The sequence below is a fragment of the Manacus candei genome, unplaced genomic scaffold (assembly GCF_025592945.1).
Source record: "Manacus candei isolate 608988 ecotype Guabito, Panama unplaced genomic scaffold, ASM2559294v1 h1tg000046l, whole genome shotgun sequence".
Classification (NCBI taxonomy): Eukaryota; Metazoa; Chordata; class Aves; order Passeriformes; family Pipridae; genus Manacus; species Manacus candei.
This window is the reverse complement of record NW_026138094.1, coordinates 1,647,884-1,670,752: the sequence shown is the minus strand read 5'-3', so window position 1 is coordinate 1,670,752 and position 22,869 is coordinate 1,647,884. Positions and strand designations below refer to the sequence as shown.

Here is a 22,869-nt window from a genome sequence, read left to right as displayed (position 1 = left end):
CCCGGGTCAAGCACTGCTGCTCTGTCCTGAAACACAACCCTCACCTTTCATGGCACCCTCTGGCCCAGCCTGCAGACCCCTGGCAGTCCAGTCTCACAGAGATGGTGCCCAGCTTCTCCACAGAGTCCCTCCTGCCTCAGACCAGATCCCCACCCCACCAGATCCCCCTGCTTCAGTGGTGCCTCACAGACTGCCCCTGCAACCCGTATCCACTCCCTGCAGACCATTCCCCATGCTCTCCAGAGATGTATGGGAGCTCTTGAGCCATGAAGAACATTTTATCTCTAGTAGTCACATCTTAAAGGTCCCAGTTGTCCCAGCTCTACCTCCAGCTCCGTTCAGTGGGTGCCCAAGCTCCCACTCTCAGTGTCACAACCCTCTTCTCAATCCCAAGGCCTTGAACAATTCCCTGAAATACTGTCCCCTCCAGCATCCCCCAGCTCTGCAATACCCATTCAGCTCACCTACTGCCCTCATTGAGCAGCCATCACTTTTCTAAAGTGTCCCCAGTGGGATGTTCCACGGAACCAATTCCATCAAAGGGTCCTTGATTTCATGTGTATGAGATCAAGCTACAAGTGAGTGTGCTGAAGAGAGTCTTAACAGCAAAATGCACAGGTACTCGTGAAGTGCAAATTGAAAACCTGCAGTTCTTCTGACACTGTCTACAATCAGATAGAAATGTCTGCCCATGATAGGTTTGGGTCTGGTTCCACAACCCTTAGGGATTTCACAGCTTCTGAGACTGGAACAAGTGAAATTCAGTCTATCTCACAAAAAAATAAACCCAAAGAAATTGCTTGATATGCCTAATCAGAGAGGAGAAGAGAGTATTTCCAGTTAGACTAAGTTATCATCTCCTCATCTGCAGACACTAAAGATATTCTAGATAAATCAGAATGTGAAGATGGTTCAGTGAAGACATCTCAGTCCAGTTGGAAATCTCTGGTGTTTCACGGGTATTTGTCAAGTGCCCAACTCTACAACTATCCTTGGATTATAGCTATTGTTACTGGATTAAGTCCTCATAAAGAGCAATGTAACATTGTTGTTTTCAGTTGTTAAAGAAGCAGCCAAACACACACACACACAAACAAACAAAAGACCTAGAGTTCACAAAATTTGACCATGCTAACCCCGGAACTGTATCTTGGGAATTCACAGAGGAGAGCTGTGGTCATCTGCAGGGATTTATCAATCCGTGATCCACCAGAACGTGACAGGTATCAGGTACCTGGATACCCTCCAGGAACACCCCTCCCTTGACTCCCAGCTTGCCTTGAGGACTCTGCGCCTAATTAGCGGATGCTTAAGGCCCATCTGATAAGACATTGTTTTCTTCAATCGTCTGACTCACACACTCTTTGCAACTCCTTTGGAGCCAGATTCTTTGTGAAACAGGTCTCTAACTGATACCCTCATCCTGGCTGTCAAGGCTTTACTTGCTGCTAAATCCTCACCATCCCACCTAGCACACATCACTCTGCATTTTCTAAAACATTTCAGCGACATCAGTTACATTTCTTTTTTTCCCCTATGTTTTTTAGTTTACTTATTTAGGAAGTTCCACAATGCTTACGTTTCAGCAGCAAACAGCTATCTTTCCCCTCCCAATTACAAAAATGTTCTTCAGTTGAAAATTTCAAATTTCCATCAGATCTATTCAAGAGTTTCCTGTTTCATTGTTTCTATAATTTCTTTCTTAAGTTAAATAGGAGTATCAATTCAGGTTGTATGGGAGTTAAGATCTGCAATAAACATTTTGGTTAAAAAAAATCTCTGATTTTTCTGCTTATTTATACCCTCATTTGTCCCTTCATTTTATCTCTGTTGTCAGAGGAAAGCTTTTCAGAAAAGAGAGAAATAAATATGTTGTAGGATATTAAGTTCTGTCCAAAACCCAAATTATATCCTCCCAGGTTAAAGTTTCACTAGAAAAACACCAATCTTCTGGCATCTATAATTATTCCAAAAACACATATGAATGAATGGATAGGAGCAGAAGGAATGAGACTCTATGGCAATGTACAGAATATACTGGAGTACATGGGAGAAATTTTAGCAAACACAGTGAGGACACTGTTAGAGCAGATGATTTCAGATGTTACTTAGAGATGAGCTGATTCACACTGAAGAAATGACAATGTCTTTCTTTTGGCTGTAAAGGGATGTCCAGGCATATCCACACCGTAGAATGCCATAAAAGTGCCCTTCCACCCCAGCTGTCTGCTGACATTTGTATAAGGTTGCCTCTTTAGATCAAGCTGCAGTGGCTCCTGTGCCTGATTCGTGAGATCAGCTTTGCCCCTTCCGTTCTCTGCAGTGAATAACAGCAGTCCCAAAGATCCCTGCACCCCTACTGAGGGTGATCAGAGTAGGAGCAGCTAACACAAAATCATAGAATCACAGAATCACAGACTGGTTTGGGTTGGGAGGGACCTTAAAGACCATCTTGTTCCACCACCCTGCCATGGACAGAGACAGCTTCCACTAGACCAAGTTGCTCCAAGCTCCATCCAACCTGGCCTTTAACACTTCTAGGGACAGGGCAGCCACAGCTTCCCTGTGCCAGGGCAGCCACAGCTTCCCTGTGCCAGGGCCTCACTACCCTCACAGCCAAGAATTCCTTCCCAATATCCCATCTAACCCTTCCCTCTGGTAGTGGGAAGCCATTCCCTCTCATCCTGTCTCTCCAGACCCTTGTTCAAAGTCCCTCTCCAGCTCTCTTGGAGCCCCTTTAGGCTCTGGAGGGGCTCTAAGATCATGTGATAGATCCACATTTTTGCAAAATTCAAAGAAATAGAGTCTGCAAACAAACACTGCTACTGCAGGTGATACCATGTTCTGAATTTCAACATCCACCATCTACCCTTGCAAAGTGAATAAGAAGCCATCTGCGCCAGCTTCCATGTCTCCCATTATCCTTCCAAAGATGGCCCACTTTATCCTCTGTCTTCCTTTTATTACCAACCTAGAGGTTGTAGCCAGGTGGGGGTTGGTCTCTTCTCCCAGGCAACCAGCAGCAGGACAAGAGAGCACAGGTCTTAAGCTGTGCCAGGGGAGGTTTTGGTTGGATATGAGGAAGAAACTTTTTACAGAGGGAGTAATCAGACATTGGAATGGGCTGCCCAGGGAGGTGGTGGATTCACCGTCCCTGGAGGTTTTCAAGATGAGACTGGATATGGCACTCAGTGCCATGGTCTGGTAACCACGGAGGTGTTGGATCAAGGGTTGGACTGGTTGATCTCTGAGGTCTTTTCCAACCTGGCTGGTTCTATGATTCTATAATTCTATTCTATGATACAGTAGAACTGACACAGTGGCTGCTTGGTGAGAAACCAGGGGTATCCCATGGGAAAGTCAGCAGGCAGATTTTGTATTTTTGAGACAGATCTATTCCATCTCATGTCAGCAATCAAGACGGATGACATTCAGCCTCTGCAGCTCCGTAGGGGCCCAAGTCGCTGCGGCAGAAATTGGTCTTTCAGACTGTTTTGTCTACACTCCCCTCTAGCGGTGTTTGCGTAATACAACACCGCCTCGTGATTTTGGAGGGACTTCACTTTCTCATGTGATCTTTGAATTTTCCCTTGTTCATATGGCATTTTTTCTTTTCGAGGTTCACCAAGCAGATGCAGAGTTGTGCTTTGCCAAGAGATCAAGCTGCTTCTGCCTGGCCTTGCAGCCTGAACACCGACTAACAAATTTCAACGGACCCGACCTTCTTAAATGCCAGCTGGGAGGCTGCGGTACAAAATCAGGACCTGGAACAATCATCTCACTTATCTGTGATACCACAGCTAGGAGGAAGAAGCCCTGTGGAGAAAGAAGATGGAGCAGCATCTCCAGAGGACACCTGAATTAGCCTCACAGGCATCTGCCTGGCACTGAATCCAGGCCCTATCAGGTTTAGATGTCAACACAGCAGTGCTGACTTGGTAACAATGATGATCATCATAGTAATCTCTAGCTCAATCATCGTTCTATCTATCCACATAATTCCATCCGGGCCCAAAAAGTGATCAAAGTGTAGGCTAAAAAAGAGCTAATTCCAACCAGAGTGTACTGGGAAAGAATGGTTATTTATGTTATTTATGAGGCTGATGACAACAACCTCTCCAAGGCTTTTGTTTGCTTGATTATCCCCTGGGGTGTTTCACTGGTCTCAGCTCTGAAAAGGATTTTAAGGAGTGAAGGGGTAGGAGGAACATTCTCTACCTGATAGAATGGAAGAGCTGGTATATTCAGTTGGTTAAATAAAAAAAAAGGAAAATCTGAAAATTATTGAGGGGACAACACACACGACATGTTTTTGCAAACACAGAGCTCTAATCTTCTTCTTTTTCCCCTTGTTCCCAAGAAAATCAAGATCTTCATGAAAATAAAGCTGCATACAAAAACCTCAAGAAGTCAAAGAGCTTTTACTTGGATTTCAATGTTCCTGTGGCTTCAGGTAAGAAACAGTGCTGAAGGTTTTGTTGACTGACACAGAAACAGGCCACACTTCCAGCATTTTCAGTGGTCAGATGTTAGAAAACTAACTAAAAATTTGGGGTTTGAATGTGTGAGAGTTTAAGGGAAATTTTAAAATTAGTTCTGTGGAAAGAAGTGTGTAAGTCTTGCAAAGTTACGCTATTGTATGAGGGCAGAGGGGCAGAATTCCCCATTCCCCTGCTGCCCACTCTGTGGGATCAGCCCAGGACATGGAGGGTGTCTGGGTTCCAGCACACGTGGCCAGGGCATGTCCATGAGCTTCTCGTCAGCCAGCACCCCCAGGTCCTTCTGCTCAGGGTTGTTCTCCATCCATTTCCCCTCAGCCTGTGTTTGTGCTGGGATTGCCCCTGCCCAGGGGCAGGACCTTGCCCTTGGCCATGTTGAACTTCAGGAGGTTTGTATGGTCCCACCTCTCCAGTCTGGCCAGAACCCTCTGGATGACATCTCTTCCCTCCAGTGTGTCCAACACACCACTGACTGACTGATCTGTAGCTCCCTGGGTCTTCTTTGCTTCTGTTTTTAAATGTGAGGGTTATGTTTCCTCTTTTCCAGGCAGTGGGAACTTCACTGGAAACTTCACTGGATTGTTACAACCTGTCAAATGTGGCTTAGACACTTGTTTCCCACAAAATGTACAGATGTGTCTCGTCATCTCCCATGGAGTTGTGCACCTTCAGCCCCCTTGGATGGTCTGTGCCTGATCCTCTCCTCATTCTCCCACTCCTGCCTTTGCCTCCTGTGACTCAGGCAGTGTGGATGGAGCACTTGCTGGTGAAGATCAAGGTAAAAAAGCCGTGGAGTACCTCATTCTTCTCCAAGTCCCACATAACCAGATCTCTTTCTTTCCAGAGATGACCCACATTTTATCCCCAACATATATATAGAAGCTTTTTTTGTTGCCCTTGGTGTCCTTGGCCAGGTTTAACTTTTTTCAAGGCTTTAGCTCTCCTAACTTGATCTCTGCCTGCTCAGACTCTTTTTCTATATTCCTCTCAGGCTACCTGTCCTTGCATCCACCCTCTGTTGTCTCCCTGTACCAGTTTACCCTTAACCACAGTATTGTGGCTAGTTTGACCACTGATTTTTTTTTTAGGAAAATCCAGAAAAAATTCTTCAAAGCCCCAGGATTTTTGGAAAATCAGATTTGTAAGGGAATCTAGAGAATGACACAGGAGAGGAAAATAAAAAAGAGCGCTATGACAAGCAGTAGGATTTATCTGAACTGTATTTTTCTGATTAAGCACCTGGCTACTGAAGTCTCTCTGATTTCTCAGTGACAAAAAATTGGTCCTTTCAAAAGATTAGTTACTCTGTCTTTTTTAGGTGAATTAAACTCCTTAAATTTGTTCTACCTCTTGACAAGAATGAAACAATTGCAAAGTGCTTTTGTTTGTGAGTGTTTCAGGGGTTTTTTTGACAGGGTAAACATATGTGGAGAATGGTATACATGTCCTTCATACTTCTTTTCAGTGAAGGAAGTTGAATTCAAATAAGATTTGAAATGTGTTTGAAATGCTAAATTTGAATTGTTCTTCAAATAAGAAAAATGTCTGCACAAGAAGTCATGCTACATACCTATAAATAGTGAATATATAATATACATCAATGACACCAATACTTATTAACAATGCAAATACAGCTATGTCACTGCTGGAGCAATCTGACCAAATATTTATTTTCTTCACAACAGAAAAGAATATGGCAAAACTTGTGACAGCATCTGATAAAAGAACTTGATTTTTAATTTGCTTGCACAGACTGGAGACATGCTAGAAAGCACCCTTGTGCCAGAGAAGAAACATGGACATCAGTTCAGTTGCAGGTGCTCCTCTTAGTATGTGGAGTAATAATTAATGTGACTCTGTGTGTGAGAAATCTTTTTGAAAAAATTACATGACAGGTCTGGTGATGCAAAGACTTTTTACTCTTGGTTTCTCTATTCTGTGAGGAAATTTTCGTTATTTTCCTAATGTAGAGGTCTTCATTGCTGGTAGCATTTCCTGACTTAACACTAGAACAAAAGTTATGGCAAATCAAGAGTGGAAAAATCGAACAGTTGTTACGGAGTTCATCCTCCTAGATTTTGGGAATGGCCCTGAACTGGATTGTTTTCTCTTCCTGATGTTTCTGTCGATCTACTTGGTGACCATAACTGGGAACACGTGCGTCGTCGTGCTGGCGGTGGTTAACCAGCACCTCCACACCCCAATGTACTTCTTCCTGGGCAATTTGGCCTGCTTGGAAATCTGCTACAGCTCCAATATCTTGCCAAGGATGTTGCTCAGCTACGCAGGTGGAGACAGGCGCATTTCAGTCAGGGGGTGTTTCACACAGTACTATTTCTTCGGCTGCCTGGCGGGGGCAGAGTGTTACCTGCTGGCCGCGATGTCCTACGACCGGTACCTGGCGGTGTGTGAGCCCCTGCACTACCCATCCCGCATGGACACCAAGCTCTGCCTCCGCCTGGGCGCTGCGTCCTGGGGCAGTGGCTTTCTGTCCAATTCCATACTGACGTTCCTGATCTCGAATTTGGATTTCTGTGGGCCGAATGAAATCGACCACTTCTTCTGCGACTCCTTCCCGGTGATGAAACTCTCCTGCAGCGACACGCGGCTGGTGGGATTTGTCACTTCTGTCGTGGCAGGTGTGTGCTCGCTGCCTCCATTCCTGTTGACCTTCTCATCCTATCTCTGCATCATTGCCACAGTCGTGAGAATTCCTTCTGCCACTGGAAGGAAAAAGGCCTTTTCTACTTGCTCCTCACATCTGATTGTGGTGATTCTTTTTTACTGGTCAATAGTAGTTGTCTACATACTCCCTTTTCACGATACCCACATATTGCCAAACAAAATCTTCTCTGCTTTTTACACCATTCTCACCCCCTTGGTCAACCCTCTCATCTACAGTCTGAGAAACAAAGAAATAAAGAAAGCTCTGCAGAAGCATATGAGAAAATTGCTGGCTTTCTGAAGGCTGCTTTCTGTACCAAAAAATAAGGGGTAATGATCCTTAATGAGTTACAGACACAATTACATTGCGTGTGAATGTAGTTAGTGTGAATAAAGCTTGGAAATATGTAGGTGTATCTCTTAAAAAAATATAACCAGAGGAACAAAATGGGTAAATAATCTTGCTATCAGTGGGGGGGTGGTCTGGGGAGGGATAAAGAATATGTGGTGTGCACTGTAAAGTAAGCAAAATAAATCTATGAATGTCATTATATACATATTATTGGATTTGATATCTTCTTACCACTCTGCTTGCTTGCTTGCTTTTTCCTCACTACAGCTGAAACTCAGTTCAGAATAAGTTGAAACACAGTTTATAGCAAATAGACCAAAAAATAGAAGATCCCAGACGGGCTTTGTCTCTGTTATTGAAAACTGGGAAATAAACTCTCCAACCAGTTTGTTGGGTTAGGAAGCCAACATTCCTTTATTCCACACACTGGGTGCATGGGGAATCCCTCCACCCAAAATGCACACCCAGCAACCCAAGAGACCAATTTATAGCCATGAAACTAATACATACTCACTACATTCCTATTACATATTAATTACATTCTTGAATGCATGCATATATGATAATTATTTCTGTATTTAGATATGAGCAGGGGTCTTTTGAGAGTCTTTGGTGGTCTTTGGGGAACATCCCATTCCCCAAATTTCCCTTTTATTGTTCCAGATCTCCTAATGAGTATCTCAGATATGTGGTCAGGTCATGATGCACTTCTCTTACCATTCTTTGCTCTGGCACTCCGTCTTTCTTCTCAAAACTAAGACATATAAGACTAGTATATATTAGTTAATTAATTAATTAATTATAAGACATAAGACTAGTGCATATTAATCACTTATACAGGTAAATAAGGGAGCATTATCTGGCACAAGACTATTAGTCACAGATGTAGGGGGTTAACACAAAGCCCCATTAATCTCTGGTATTCGTACCAGGCACTGTGTGGTAACCATGGCAAACACTCTTTTGCTAAAAATTAAAAGAATTTTCCAACATCTTCCCCCGCTGCTGCGTGGAACCCTTTTTAAAGAAATATGCCGCGTTCGGTAACGTCTCTGTTCAGCTTTCAGCGGGGGGACGGGGAGCGAGTTCCTGGGAGAAAGGCAAAGCTCCGGCAGCAGGTCGGACAGCCGCGCACCACAGCGGTTCATCCGCTGTCACCCCTTGTGAGGGGACAGCGGGGCTGTCGCGGCCACCCCGCTGGGTGCGGGGCCACCGCCGTCCCCTCGGGCCCCCGGGCTGCGCGCCGGGCCTGGCGGGGCAGGGACGGGGATGTTGACGGCAAAAAAAGGCGCCGGAACGACAGCAGAGTGGCGCAGCGGGAGCGTGCTGGGCCCATAACCCAGAGGTCGATGGATCGAAACCATCCTCTGCTAGCTTTTGTTTGTTTGTTTGTTTTTAGCCCCTTTTGGGGGCCCCGGGGCCGCCGCGGGGCAGGAGGCGGTGACGCGGGAGGGGTGGCAGTGGCCGGTTAGCTCAGTTGGTTAGAGCGTGGTGCTAATAACGCCAAGGTCGCGGGTTCGATCCCCGTACGGGCCATCGTGGCTTTGTTTGGGTCTTGGTCTCTTTTTTCCCCCCTCTTTTTTTCCCTCCCTTTTGTGGCAGTGACGGTGCAGGGAGACAGTCTGTGGGTCCTGGCAGAAGGTTCCCTGGCAGAGCTTGTAGTCTCTCCCCCTGCTTTCCCTACTCCTCCTTTTGCAGGTGTTCATTCCTATTCAAGGATAAACTTCACTGGATGTTCATGACAGTGCACCGGCTCCACCAGCCCTGCAGACAGTGACCTGTGACTGACCTCAGCCGTGCCATGGATGGATTTTGGTGTGCAGCACCTCTGCGTGGTGGCTGTGGTGGGGCAGGTCAGACTCCGACCACTGAGGGTTATTGTGACTGGATCTGACCACTGATCAGATTCAGCTGGGGTATAGGTGGAGCCCAGATGGGCAAGGAGGGCAGCAGAGTTAGTACTCCTTGAAAGATGACAGCTGGGGACCCTCCCCTTGGGTCAGGACCAAGGTAACTCCGTGAAGTTGTGAGTCCCCAACTTACCATAGGAGTGTTTGCACATTCTGTGTTACCCTTCTAAAATCCTGAGAATTCTGAAGTCACTTGGGTAGTACCAATTCCACTTGGCATCACAAATCTCTATTCAAATGTTGACAGAGCTTTAATTGGTTTGATTGGCTTACCTGCTTTAACTGGCTTATAAAACAAATCTTTTTTGAATATAAAATTGTCTTGATTTTATAAGCCTTCAGGACAATGTTACAGCAAATGATGCCCATTTAAACAGTGAAGAGTTATTGAAAACCAGCTTTGCACAGAAAGTCACCAATTAGCGTGCAACACGTGCACCTGATTAAGCATCCTAATAGTGACAAATGTCCATGTCCCCAGCAGTGTATCCCCTGGAAGCACATACCCTCAGATGGTAGATGGGCAGTTAGATGCTACACAGCTCCTGTCATATCCTTATCTCTTAATATTCCCACATTTATGGCTCCCTAAACCACCTTGATACCTTCTTTTCCCAACCTTTGGTTCCTCCCTCTAACCATCCCATAATAAGTCTTGTAAAATCCCCAAATGCTCTTCCCTTGCATCCCATAATGTCTCCCTCACCCCTAGGCAGTCACCCCCTCAGCACAAGAAGTGACCTGCAGAGTGGCCCCATTGGCCATCAGGGTGGGAGCTCCTCCTGGGCCCACCGACGGCCCCACGAGCAGCCAGGACAGGGGATCCCTGGCACTGCGGAGACTCCCAGGGCTCCTCCACCTCTCATTGCCCCTCTCCTCCTCTTCACTCACAGAGATGAGCTTTTAGTCACATAACCTAAGGCTGTCTCATGGCATGGGGGGGCTCCCTGCAGCCCTGGCTGACCCCACCACCCCTCATCCCAGCCCAGATCCTGCCCTGTCCCTTCTGGAGTGCCCCTTGCACCAACCTCAGGGGACACAGAACCCCCAGCACCCTGATCTGAGGTGCCATGGGGGACCCCACGGTGCTGCACCCCAGCCAGTGCAGCCCCACAGCAGCATCTTCAGCTCTGCAGGGCCTGGAGGGAACAAGGCTGAGGCTATGAGGGGTCAGAAATGGGCTTGGGGGTCAGGGACACAGCTCTAAGAGCGGGTGTCAGGGATGCAGTTGGAACTCAAGCATGGGATGTAGCTCTGGGGTGTCAGGATGGACTGCCCCTGAGCATGAAGGTAATCCTTGACTATAAACCTCCTTTCTTGAGTGCCACTTCCCTCCAGGGCTTGATCCCATGGGACTGTATCAAGCAGATCCCACAGAAGCCAAACTCTGCTCTCCTGAAGGCCAGCACTGGGATCATTCGTGCCTGGCCACCTCCCCTCATGGCCCCTGCCCCCACAGCTGCCTGGAGATGCTCTGGAATGATGAATGGGAACACCTGAGCCCTAACAAACCCATTTACTTGTTTCAGGTACTTCTCTTGCCTCCCTTATCTGGCACAACCTCCTCCTTTGACCTGGCTCATGAGGCAAAGGGGACTGTAACACTTTATAATCACACCAGCACTGGGAGGACTGCCATGGGAAAGGTCCACCTGATTTCAGATATAGTGCTAAAACCCCATAAACAGGCACAGGAGGGGAACAGGGCAAGAACAAATGAAAGAACACTTCCTAACAGACTGTGTGGCCAAAGAAGTTTTGGAACAACAGTCCTGTATTACAAATCATGTTTATTGGTTAATACACACAACACAAGCAGCTTTAACAAACATAGTTTATATACATCGTCAAGTACTAAAATCCATCTAGTTCCAAGGCCTTATTTAGGTACTGTTGCCTCCCCCAGTGTTCTTCCCAGAGGCTCCAGCCTTCTGCATCCGGCTGGCACTGGGCTGTCGGGGCATCCTCTGGGCAGATCCTTCCCTGCTGCTCCTTTCTGCCAGAACCTGGGTCCCACTGATGGCAGAGCTGGTTTTATTTCTCCCTGAACAAACAAACACATCCATCAATTTTCACATCCCAACCCAAGCATCAGGCACACAACAGCTAAGGGCAAGCTTTCCTTCAGGAACCATGCAAGAGGCAAAATCCTGTTAAATCCCACAAATGTGTTCAGCACCCAGCACAGGAAGCGGATTGGTGAATTCAGCCCAACAGGGATCAGCACCACAAAACCCAAACATGTTGCAGCAGGAGCATTTTTCCTTTTCATCAGGTTTAATCTACAAAGTAACCAGCCACTTGGTTCCACTCATTCCACGTGGGAACAGCAGCATGGCAAACAGCACTGCTGGGATAACAAGAGCTTCCAACACCTCCAGCTCGGATAAGTGAATGGATGTGTCAGTGCACACCAGTGTCTGAGGCTGTCACCCCACCATCAGATCACAAACACTTCTCCCCATGTCACCTCTGTCAATCTATGAGCAGGTCTGGATTTCCTATCATTTTCTGGGATTTCCAGGAGCTCAGACTCCTGCCTAGGACTTAGAGATGTTCTTACTGAGTTCAGAAGATGAGAGTTTGCCTCCTGTGGGCACAACTGACCGTCTCCAGACGGCAAAGCGAGAGCAAGGAGCAGCAGTGGGCACACAGGTGGGAGCTGAGGGAAGCAAGGGGCACATGGCTCACGGTGCTGGATCCAGCAGAGGAGAAAGCAACAGACTCTGTGTGCAGACACAGATGTCCGGAGGGGATAAAGGGAGGGTCACTGACTTTCCCTGCACTGAAGAAAACTGCTTCAGGTGAGAAGTAGGACTTGCATTGGGAAAGAGAATAAAAGGAATGCGATGTGAAGGGTCGCAGCTTCTAAAGACAGCAACCTCCACGAAGCATCATAAAACTTCATAATAGCATGGAGGAAATAGAACAGGAATACACTGAGCTGTAGTTACATGCATGCAATTAAAATGAAGAGTGACATCTTGGCAATAGTTATCAGAGCAACTTCCACAACACCAACAGCTGCTCCACACTCTGGAGTCTCCAAGGGCACGGTTTGGAAATCATCATCTTGGATCACTTGTGCTATGCACAGCACACACAGTTACTTACCAAACCATCCTGTCTCCTTGGAGCAGCTGTCTGGGAACAGGACTCACATCAATACCACCAGTTAACACCCTGCTGTACCAGAAAGACAATCTATGAACTTCCAAATAAGAGTATGTGGCCACTACGTGTCTGTAAAATCTGGGTGGCAAAAAAAAAAAAAAATCCATTCACTTATCCCAGCCAAGTCAGGTGCTCTTAAAAAACTCTCTTAAGGTAAAGCACAGTAGTGACGTGCCAGCAGTCACCATCCCAAGCCAGCCAACCAGCCTTGCCAGCTGCCTTGTAGCTCAGGCATTTTTAAGCAGCTTCACTAGTGCAAGTGTTGACCATGAAAACAAACACATTGCCAAAGGCAATAGGTGATCTGAGAGTATTTGAGAGGAAAAAGTGGCAGGAATAAAAAGCATTATTCACCATGATGCTTTCAGCAATCCAGGACAGCTCTTCAGGTGATTGCCCTCCCCTTTGTCACATGCATCTGTCTGGTGAGAGGGCAGGGCCTCAACCCTCACCCATGTACGACAACTCCAGCCATGTGCACACACACACAGGGGTACCATTGGAACACTACTGGAGTCAAGCCCTGGATGTTCTGACCCAGCTGAAACTACCTGGGCAGAAAGAGTCACTTGATTGAAGAGAAGCTGCATTCAAAAGTACGTGCCCTCCATCCCCTTAGCCTTGAGATCACAGGGAAACAAACCAGTTAAACAGCATAAAAACTCAGTATATTTTTGGAAGTACCCTGTGTTGACTTGTGAACCAGCCCCTGAAGTGTGCAAGGACAGGAATGGTTTGTGCTTCCCTCAGTTACACTATCAGAGATAACAGATTCAGTTACAGGAAGGACAAAAAAACCAACCTTGAAAAGCAACCTGAAAAGACATTCTGAAAAACCTAACTCAATGCCCAGCAGAGAGCAAAACTCAGAGCATCAGGTAAACCGGCAAACCTCCCACAGGGGAAGTGTGACAGCACAGAGACCTACACGGCCATCTATTCTATTGGAGCCTCATCAGGTTTTGATTCCAGCCTAGATTTTTTGTAAGTTGTTCCTAGGAGAAGGAGGAAGAAATAAAAGCTGTTTGTGTGCTGTTTCTGCTGAAGTAGAAAAGACTATTTCGCCACCCATCCACCTGTGTTTTGAGAGTATCAAAATTTATTATAAACCCCCTGGGAGAGGAAAGGTGCAGGAACTTTTAACCAAGGGAATTTCAACCAACTTTTATCCAAGGGAATTTCAAGAAAGCACAGTACAGCTGAGAATTTTTTTTATCAGTTCTAAAATAACTGACATCATATGATAATTTCTGTACCACAAGATGACAAAGGTCTATAAATCGAAGGTATTCAGTTGCTGATGGACTAACGAAATGCCTACAATACAGAAGCATTATTTCAAAAAGTGCATTTCGGAATGTGAGCCTGGGGGAAGGGAGAGGGACAGCAACAACTCCACACCAAGAATGCTCTGAGCATAAAACTTGACCTGTGTATTTACCATGTCCATCATTTCACAAAGCAAGAATAAAGGCCTCTAATTCAAAAGGCTTAAACTCTACTGTTTATGGGAGGAAAAGCTGGAGTGAGTGAGAGTCGCAGGATAAGATCCAGAAAGCAACCTAAATGCTCCTTAGGAAATGCAGGAAATCCACTCATTGGAGTGGCCTTGTCAGAGTACTGGAAAAAACCTGAGTATGAGTGAAGCAACTAAGTAAGAAACCATGATCAGGACTCTGTTAGTCCTTTGATTAGTGCTACAAGTCACTGATGGATCATTCTAGAGAATTTTTTTCAGGGAAGACATACAGACCACCAAGTGCTCGAGGACATTTCCAGGTGCATGGCACGGCTGAGAACACTTCTCTATCACTCAGATCCCATGGATATATTTAATCTGCAATTAAAGCATAACAGCCAGTATAGCCAACAGGAAAATTCACTGGGTGATTTATAAAACCCAGACTAAATAAATTTAAGGAAAATCCTTAGCAGCTCCAAGGGGATTCCCTCCGCTGTATCAGAGATCTACAGAGCATTATCCTTGTCAGCATTATCCTTATCTCCTTAATACAGGAGTCTACACTACAAATCCCACACCGAGTCCCTGAGATAACTCAAAGTTGAGTGTAAGAGGAATGCAGAGCAGCTGGCATGGCCAGCCAGCAGCACCCAAGGGCACTGGCAGCCACTGTGGGCCCACATAGCAAAGGTCACCATCCCAAAAGGCTCATCACAGCTAAAGACAGACAGCACAAAGTGAAAGAAGTGAGAAAAAGGGATGAACAGGGAAGGATAAAAAACACAAGGATTGCAAGAAGAACACTCAGGAAGGACAAAGTCAGCAACAAGCTGTGTAGTAGACACAGCAACACTTACAATTCTGAGACCTTGACTGTATCCAAGTACTTACACAGGAAGAAAGTAGTTACAAATGCATGGACCTGGATAACTGCAGCCCATTGTCTGCCTTCTGACAGGGGAAGAAGCAGACACAGAGCAGAGGGGCAGAGCTGAAGGGCATGAAGCAGCTCAGCAAGGGCAGGACAGGTGCTGTTCCAGAGTACAGAGCTCTGGCTGTAACCACAGACACAAGTCCCACCAATGCAGAAGAGGCATCTCTTCTCCAGATGCCTAGTCCTGCGTGGAAGCTGCACCATCCTCTTCTTAAATGGAAGCAGCACCTTCCAACAGGAGATGGCAAAGCCAACAGCAGACAGAGCTTTGGTTCCCCTTCCCTGCAACAGCTCCCAAAGGGAAAGGAGGCAAAGCAAACTGTTCTGCTCCTGCAGAACAGATCCAGCACAGAGGACACCCCCAGATACCCTATTAACACTTACCTAGCTCCTGAAGGATGGACTTAGACTGTGCCCAGAACTAGAAAGCTCAGTGAATGAGGAGTGATTCTTTATGGAATTGAGGGACGGTATATTTAGATCAGATACTGGGAAGAAATGTCAATTTTAAAGGAATACTAGCTGGACACATTAGGACTGCAATCTGATTCAGACCAGGAGATGCTTGGCAAACAACGCAGAATGAGCATCCTAGATTGGTACAGACACAACCAAATTAAGCTCCCAAGACAGATACTAATTCCTGCAAATTCAGCCTCCCTAAGGTGCCTGTAGCACATCCAGGTGGCAGGAGGGAATGGTTAAGGGCATATCAACTCTACCTTAGGGCTTTTGGCTTTTCCTCTTGAGAAATTTAATGCTGATTAACAAAAAAGTGGCCATCTGACTGTTACAAACCTGTGCCAGCCTACTACTGGCTACAATTAGCTCATAGCAGTGGCTCGATGCTGGAAAAAAAGCCTAATTTTTCCAGAAAGTACCACCCAAACAGTACATACGAGAGAACAGAAGATGCTCCACATTATAGACAGACAGGGACAAAAACCTTACCAATGTGCCTTCACAGTTTGAGCAGCCTGTAACAGCTGGACCACCGACAGTGGAGAAGAGAGAGCAAAATTTAACAGCATCTTTTGTTTAAAATCTGTGCTCTTTTGGGATGTGTCCTCTCAACACGGTACTGGAATAGCACGTTACTTCTTATTTTAAAAAAAACAAGTGCTGTACCTCCCCCATTCTGCTCAGAAAAAAGTAACCAGATAGGTGTCTTCCCCTGGCCCTGTGCACATTTAGTTACTTCTCAGTCACATATGAGGCTGTTCTTGTCACCATAACCACCTTCCCTGCAGGGAATTCTTCACCAAGAGCATCTCCTCTGAAAGGGAAACCTGTTCATGGTGAAGTCCATGGAGTCCTGGACACATTATCCACACACTGCAACTTCCATTTGGGCTCCTGCAGACTTCCCAAGTCTCTGTGCAGCCACCCTCAGCTGCTCAAGGAGGGGATTCCCACCCACTTACCATGTGGGAATCCACACTGGAGCAGCAGGCTCTGTTGTGAAGATGCCAGATTGAGGCATAATCCCTTTATCCCAAAACTGACTGCTTATCAAACAAATCCTGCTTCACAACTTCACTTTCTACAGGGCTTGGCAAGCACAGCTAAGAGAATAAATACACCCAACCACCAAGGCAGCCTCAGGAGTGAGACCAGACTAAGTGGTACCACATTATCACAACAGGGAAACATCACTCTCCCCATCTGTGCCCACCAAGCTTTTCTTTCTTGTCCTATTCTCTGAGTTCCCAACACAGTCCCTGCTGACCATTACTCTTTAAAGCTTTGACCTGAAACTCAGAGTGGGTCAACACAAACCCAGGAGGCACAACAGAGTTTTCACCCTGAAACAGAGAGAGGATGGGAAAATGGGACATAATACAATTAGACTTGACCTCATCATCTTCTAGGCCCTTGATGGGATCATTGCCCATTTCTGATACATTTTTAAACACAAGAAAAATGAGCCTTTTCACTGTGAATTCAGGCTTAGTGACAGCAGACTTACTTTAGTTACCTCTTTTTAAACATTTTGGACAGAATCCACAGATGTGGTGAGCTACCAGCCAACAGTCACTTGAGGGAGTAAATACAAGTTTTATTTGAGCTGGTTTGGAATAAAAAAAATTTATATATATATATGGCACAAGTTCAGGGCTATGGTTGCTGCTGTCCACAGAAATCAGAGCAGTAAGGAAAGACAAACACAGTCAAAAGCAGTTCCTATTTTATCTGACAATTCCCCACAGCCTCCCACTTCATCTTCCCACCAAAATACCATCTGTAGAGGAGGGAAACCACTGGATGAGTGTTAGGAGGGGACAGAGCAAAGGACGCATCCCTCCTTTTCCAGGGATTCCTCATGGACCAGAAACTTTACTCTTTTTCTTCGAGTTATATACGAGCAAAGCAGCACTATGTAACAGTGTGGATTAAGGGGTTCTCTCTGTTGGCGAGCAGAACCAGGAAGCTACAAAACCCCGAGTGCTGCAGCAACCTCCCCCCAGCCCCCCCCAAAATGATAAGAATAAGGACAAAAGGGGGGCGGTTCGGCCGGGCCGAGGCTCACACGGAGCGGGCCCCGGGCCGGGTCTGCTCTCACACGGAGCGTGCCCCGCGGGGCCCGGCCGAGCCGCCCCCCGGACCGGCCCGCGGGCCCCTCCCGGTGGTGGGGCGGGCGCGGGGCGGGAGGAGCCCGCGGGGCCGAGGCGGACGCAGCGCGGGGCCGGGGGGCGGCGGGGCCCGGCCGGGCCCGGGGGGGTGCCCGGGAGGGTCCCCAGGGGACTCCGCGCCCGGTGCCACCGCCCGCCCGCCCCGGCCCGGCCCGGCCCGGCGCGTACCTCGGGTGTCCGCGGGGAGCGGCGCTGTGGCGGCGGGGCCGCCCTCGGGCCCCGGTGGCAGCCGCTGCCCGGCGCACATCGACTTCAGCACCTGGAACACGGCGAGCGGCGCCACGTTCATGCGCAGCAGGTCCAGCAGCACCCTGAAGGGGGGACGCCCGTCAGGCGGGGAGCGCGGCGGCACCCGCGGGGCCGCGCCGCCTGCCCCCCGCTCGCTCACCGGAACACCTCCGGGTCCAGCCCGCTGCCCGCCGCCTGCGCCAGCTCGAACAGCTCCGCCTCCTCCGCGCTGAGGAGCTGCTTGCGCCGCAGCCGCGCCTCCGACACCGACACGGCCGCCATGGCCGCCACCGCCACCTCCGACCCGACGGAGACACGCCCCTCACGGCACGGACACGCCCCTCACGGCACGGACGCACCGCCCACTGCACGGACCCGCCCCTCACGGACCCGCCCCTCACGGCGCGGACACGCCCCCTCACTGAACGCCGCGCCCCCCCCGCCAGCTCGGGCCCCCTCACGGCCAGACCACGCCCCTCGTTGAATGGTCCCGCCCCCTCATGGCCCCGCCCCGCCCTCTCACGGCCCTGCTGTTCCCGGCGCTGCCGGCAGGCGGCAGCCGCGCTCCAGCCCCCGCAACAGGGCAGCGCCTCCACCCCGGGCCCGCCGGCGTCCGTCTGTCCCCGCTGGTGTCTGTCCCTGCTGGTGTCTGTTTGCCCCCCCCCGGTGTCTGTCTGTCCCCGCCGGTGTCTCCTGTGCTCCAGGGCGGGGCCAGCGAGGGGCGCTGGGAGCGCTCCGGGCGGTGCCGCGGGTCAGGGTGCGGAGGAGCCGCGGGACCCGCGGAGCCACAAACGGATTTCGCTCCCAACCGCGTTTTCGCTCCCAACCGCCCCCAAGCCCCGAGAGCATCTGGCGTGGCGTGGGGAAGAAAATTGAAAATTTGGGTCTTGAGTCGCAGCGAGACGAGAAGCCGGCAAACTGAGATTGAAATTCCTCTATCTAAATGGAAATGAGCTGCTGCCATCGGGGAGGGAGAGATGGGCTGTCCCCGCTCCTCCCGTCCCAGCACACCCAGACCAGCTGCGCTGCCGGAGGGAGAGCAGAGCAGGGGGATCGCTGTGTCCCCCCGGTACCGCCAGGAGAGACCCCGGCCCACCCTACACCAGGAGAGAGACGCTCCCACTCCACACTCCGAGCAAGTGTGTCGAAATCATCCCCTGCCACAGGTGACCAGACCATGTGTCCCGACAGGCCCCGCTGACAGGCAGATTTACTGCAGCTGCTGAGACGGGAATGAGGTGGATGATGATGAAGAAGGATCCTGCTGCTTATGGCCCCGAGTGGGACCAGCCCAGCAGGGACAGAGATGGTGGCGTTTCCAGCTGCCAGCACGAATTACCCGGCTGTCTGAGGGGCTGACAGTGCCGGAGACACAGAGCCTGAGGTTGTCCCGAATTTTAGACTTCCAGGGGGACCCTCGGCCGAGCGGGGCAGTGCAGGGTCTGTGATGCAGAGGGGACTGAGGAACATCTCAGTGCTTGCTCTCTTGCCAGCTCTGGTGTGTAATGTACCTATTCCTTTGGGACAGGATGGAAGTCTAGTGCAAGGGCAAGAGCCCTCATCTTGTGGGTGATGCGGTCTCCAAACCTCCCTGGTCCCACCTGGACCACTTCCCCCAGCCTGTGGCACCTGAGAGCTCAGCTACAAGTCACAGCAGAAGAGGACAAGGTGCTTTTTAGCTCAGCCCTTTTCTGGAAAAAAAAAAGAAAAAAAACAGGAACCATCTTCCCTACAACAAACAGAAGTTTCAACTTGTACCTCCCTCCTTCCCAGCCCCAGCCTGTTCCAGCTGGCAGCTCTCCCTGCATGCTGTGGTCACAGCATCACAAACAGGGCTGGAGAACTTTCCAGGGCAAGGGATGGAAGACCCTGCCCCTCCTGTGCCTCCTTCACAGGCCTCTGTAGCCATGGCTGTGGGTCACATCTTCCCCACATTTCTTGGTGTAAGCCTGGATGGGCACAGACTGCAACTTTGACAACCTTCTCCTCTGAACTTCAAGGTTCCTTCTGAAGCATTTCTGGGGGCTCTGATCTCCCAGTTTCCCCCTTTTGCTCTCCCAGTCCAACAGGTCAATAGAGGAAGTCCTTTGGAACCCATAAACATCCCCTGAAAACACGTCACTTACGGGAGCTGCAGTTTGGTGGCAGCTGGGACTCTGGCCTAAATGATATTGGGCAGGACACTGAGTCTTGCTGCCTGCCAGAGACACCCTCCATTACCTCTGGCAGGACTTTAACACCCAGTCACTGCTCAGTCCACAGTTTCCAGAGCAGGATGAGCCAGGACAGCGCGGGATGGTGATGCCAGGCTGCACCTCAGCCCTTGCAGGACACAGTTATGAGAAGAACTGAGCAAATGGGGGCAGGGGAGGTTCTGACATCCTGCATGTGCAGAAGGAATTAGGTGCAGCACAGAGCCTGCAATCTTTACCATGAATTAGCAGCTAGAGTTGGGGGTTGCTCAGATGTTGCTCTTGTGGAGGCAAAGAGATGAAGGAGTCTTCTCTGTGAATCAGGACACGCTGTGCACAGTCAGAGACAGCACACTAAAGCCAGACGTGCTGTGGCTGTGCAGAGGAAGCCCTGGGTGTGAGCAGTAAATCAGGGCCTGCTGGGCCTGTGCAGAGACTGCAACGCACAGGCAGTAAATCACAGTGTGCTGTGGATGTGCAGAAGGCGCTGGGAACAGGGAGACAGGACGTGAGCAGCGAGCCCCTGGGTCCCACAGAGGCACAGGTTGGAGCTTGCCATTGAATGGAGAAAAATTCAGCATGCATGTGTTTATGGTGGGAATTAAGAGGAAGATTTACAACGTGTGGGTCATCCAGCTGAGCAAGATGGGAAAGGCAGAGAATGCCTGAGCACAGTCACTGGCTGAGGACACACTGGGAATGCAGGAGGGGCTGTATGAGATCAGGGAGAAAAGGAGCAATGTCCTTTCCCCATGAAGGAAGGGCCAGCTTTAGGATAACGTGGATAGGGCTCAAATTGCAAGCAAATGCAGCAAATGTGCCTCTCACAACCAGAAAATGGAAAAGAAGGATTCAAACATATCTAGATTCTCATATTTTTCTGAGGTTTTTCTGAAGGAAACCCAGATTCCAGGCAAAAAAAGCAAATGGAGACAGATTGTCTCAGGATAATGTAACAATTTTTTTTTTCATTATTAACTTGGACAAGGGGATGCAGAGCATTCTAGTGCAAGGTGTCCCTGCCTATGACAGGAGTTGGAATGAGGTGCCTTCCAACCCAAACCATTCTATGAATCTGTGCTTTTATGACGATTTTGCCTGGTTAGGTTTGCACCCAGTATGAACCACTTTCCAATGCTGGAAGTCATGGCTGTGGATATAGCAAGAGGAGGAACCAGCTAACCAAGTAAATGATGGGCTGTATTAAAGGGGTGTCTCTGAGCAGAGAAATGGTTCCAGTACTGTTCTCCACCTCAGTCGTGGGATGACCCCACCAATGGCAACAGCAAGAAGTTCAGGGTTGGGAGCGTGGAACCATCATGCCTGGGATGTTTTGGGGGAGGGACACAAACAGATCAGTAGCAAGGTACTGGGGTGGTCTCACCTGGAAGATCATAGAATCCTAGAAGTTTTGGGTTTGAAGGGACCTTTAAAAGTCCTCTAGTCCAACCTCTTGCCGTGGGCAGGGACACGTTCAACTACATCAGGTTGCTCCGAGCCCTGTCCAGTCTGGTCTTGAATGAGTCCACAAATGCTGCCTCTGAGCAACCTGTGTCAGGGTTTCACCACCCTCATTGTAAAATACTTCTTGTATCTAGTCTAAAATTGATGTTCCTTCAGCTTAAAACCATTACCCCTTGTCTTATGTGCCTGAGCATGCTGCTTTGGAGACAGCCTCTAAAACTTTGCAAGGAAAAAGAGAGAACTGCTCACTAGTGTAGACTGAAAATTAGGTGGAGGCATCCAAGCACAGATGTCTTGGGACAATTTTCAAACAGGACACCTGGAGCAAGTAAGTGGTTTGAGAGGATGCTGGGAATGGTACTGAAGGGACTGAGCAAGGGTGGTTTCCAAGTCAGGAGCTGAAACTTACCCCTTGGGTCAAACTTGTTGGTCTTTAGGAGATTTGAAAGGACATACTCAGTTGGGCCATGTGTGTGCCATGTGAACCGTCTGTGCTATGTATGTGCTTCCCTGCACATTCCACTGCAGCCTGCAGGGATCAGGAACAAATTTCTCTCCCTTGTTCTAAACTCCGGCAGCTGAGCTCTTGGGTTATTTGACTCTCCTGCAGATTGCTGTGGTTGGAGGCAGAACACAGGGCACTGTGTTCTCAGGGATACTCCAGAAACTTAAGCATCCCTGCTAGGGCTGGGGTTTCGAACTAATTACTAGGCTTGGGCTTCAGGGAACTTCTCCAGGCCAGAGGGGCAGGAATGGGGTGTGGATGACAGAGCACACCCTAAACATATCTGAAAGTTTAACCCAGTCCCACAAAGATCAGTTGCTGGTGATTCTCTCCAGCCTCTGAGGTGCTCAGCAGCATTGATGGCTTGTACTGGGACGGGTGATTTCAGGCTTGACACTAACCAGAGCACTTTATTTCCAGCAGATGGGAGACATTAGGGACAGAGTTCAGCAAACACAGCCCAGGGCAAGCTCCAATTCTGCCCTCAGTCAGTCCTTTATCCTTCTTGGTTGCCTCCATCCTGCATGACTGTATGTTTTCACAGAAGCACAGAATAGTTTGGGTTGGAAGGGACCTTAAAGCTCATCTCATTCCACCTCCCTGCCATAGGCAGGGACACCTTCCACTATCCCAGGTTGCTCCAAGCCCTGTCCAACCTGGCGCTGAACACTTTTAGGGATGCACAGCCACAGCTTCTCTGGCCAACCTGGGCCAGGGCCTCCCCACCCTCACAGCCAACAATTACTTCCCAATATCCCATTTAACTCCGGCAGTGGGAAGCCACTCCCACTTGTCCTGTCCCTCCAGGCCCTTGTCCAAAGTCACTCTCCAGCTCTCTTGGGAGCCCCTGTA

General features: G+C 48.9%; 2 protein-coding genes and 2 non-coding genes across 4 annotated transcripts; 3 read left to right on the top strand and 1 right to left on the bottom strand.

Moving 5' to 3' along the window:
- Positions 1-6,418: 6,418 nt before the first annotated feature.
- Positions 6,419-7,464, top strand: LOC127475330 (olfactory receptor 1020-like). The gene has a single exon (XM_051797060.1). The coding sequence runs from the start codon at positions 6,520-6,522 to the stop codon at positions 7,462-7,464; it is 945 nt and encodes a 314-aa protein (XP_051653020.1). The 5' UTR covers positions 6,419-6,519.
- A 1,352-nt stretch (positions 7,465-8,816) lies between these two features.
- TRNAM-CAU (transfer RNA methionine (anticodon CAU)) lies at positions 8,817-8,888 on the top strand. The gene has a single exon. It is a non-coding gene; the product is annotated as a tRNA-Met (tRNA).
- An 89-nt stretch (positions 8,889-8,977) lies between these two features.
- Positions 8,978-9,051, top strand: TRNAI-AAU (transfer RNA isoleucine (anticodon AAU)). The gene has a single exon. It is a non-coding gene; the product is annotated as a tRNA-Ile (tRNA).
- A 2,144-nt stretch (positions 9,052-11,195) lies between these two features.
- LOC127475099 (mitotic-spindle organizing protein 2B-like) lies at positions 11,196-18,201 on the bottom strand. Its single transcript, XM_051796526.1, has 3 exons — positions 18,017-18,201; positions 17,797-17,939; positions 11,196-11,469 (listed from the first exon to the last, which is right to left on the bottom strand). The coding sequence occupies exons 1-3, from the start codon at positions 18,136-18,138 to the stop codon at positions 11,309-11,311; spliced, it is 426 nt and encodes a 141-aa protein (XP_051652486.1). The 5' UTR covers positions 18,139-18,201; the 3' UTR covers positions 11,196-11,308.
- Between the last annotated feature and the right edge of the window lie 4,668 nt (positions 18,202-22,869).

Bases quoted from the DNA above. Each gene is read 5' to 3' on its own strand.
- LOC127475330 (XM_051797060.1), top strand. From the start codon at position 6,520: ATGGCAAATCAAGAGTGGAAAAATCGAACAGTTGTTACGGAGTTCATC.
- LOC127475099 (XM_051796526.1), bottom strand. From the start codon at position 18,138: ATGGCGGCCGTGTCGGTGTCGGAGGCGCGGCTGCGGCGCAAGCAGCTC. The intron at 17,940-18,016 runs GTGAGCGAGCGG...TCCCCCCTTCAG, and splicing joins CTGGACCCGGAGGTGTTCCG to GGTGCTGCTGGACCTGCTGC. The intron at 11,470-17,796 runs GTACGCGCCGGG...TTGTTTGTTCAG, and splicing joins GCTCCCCGCGGACACCCGAG to GGAGAAATAAAACCAGCTCT.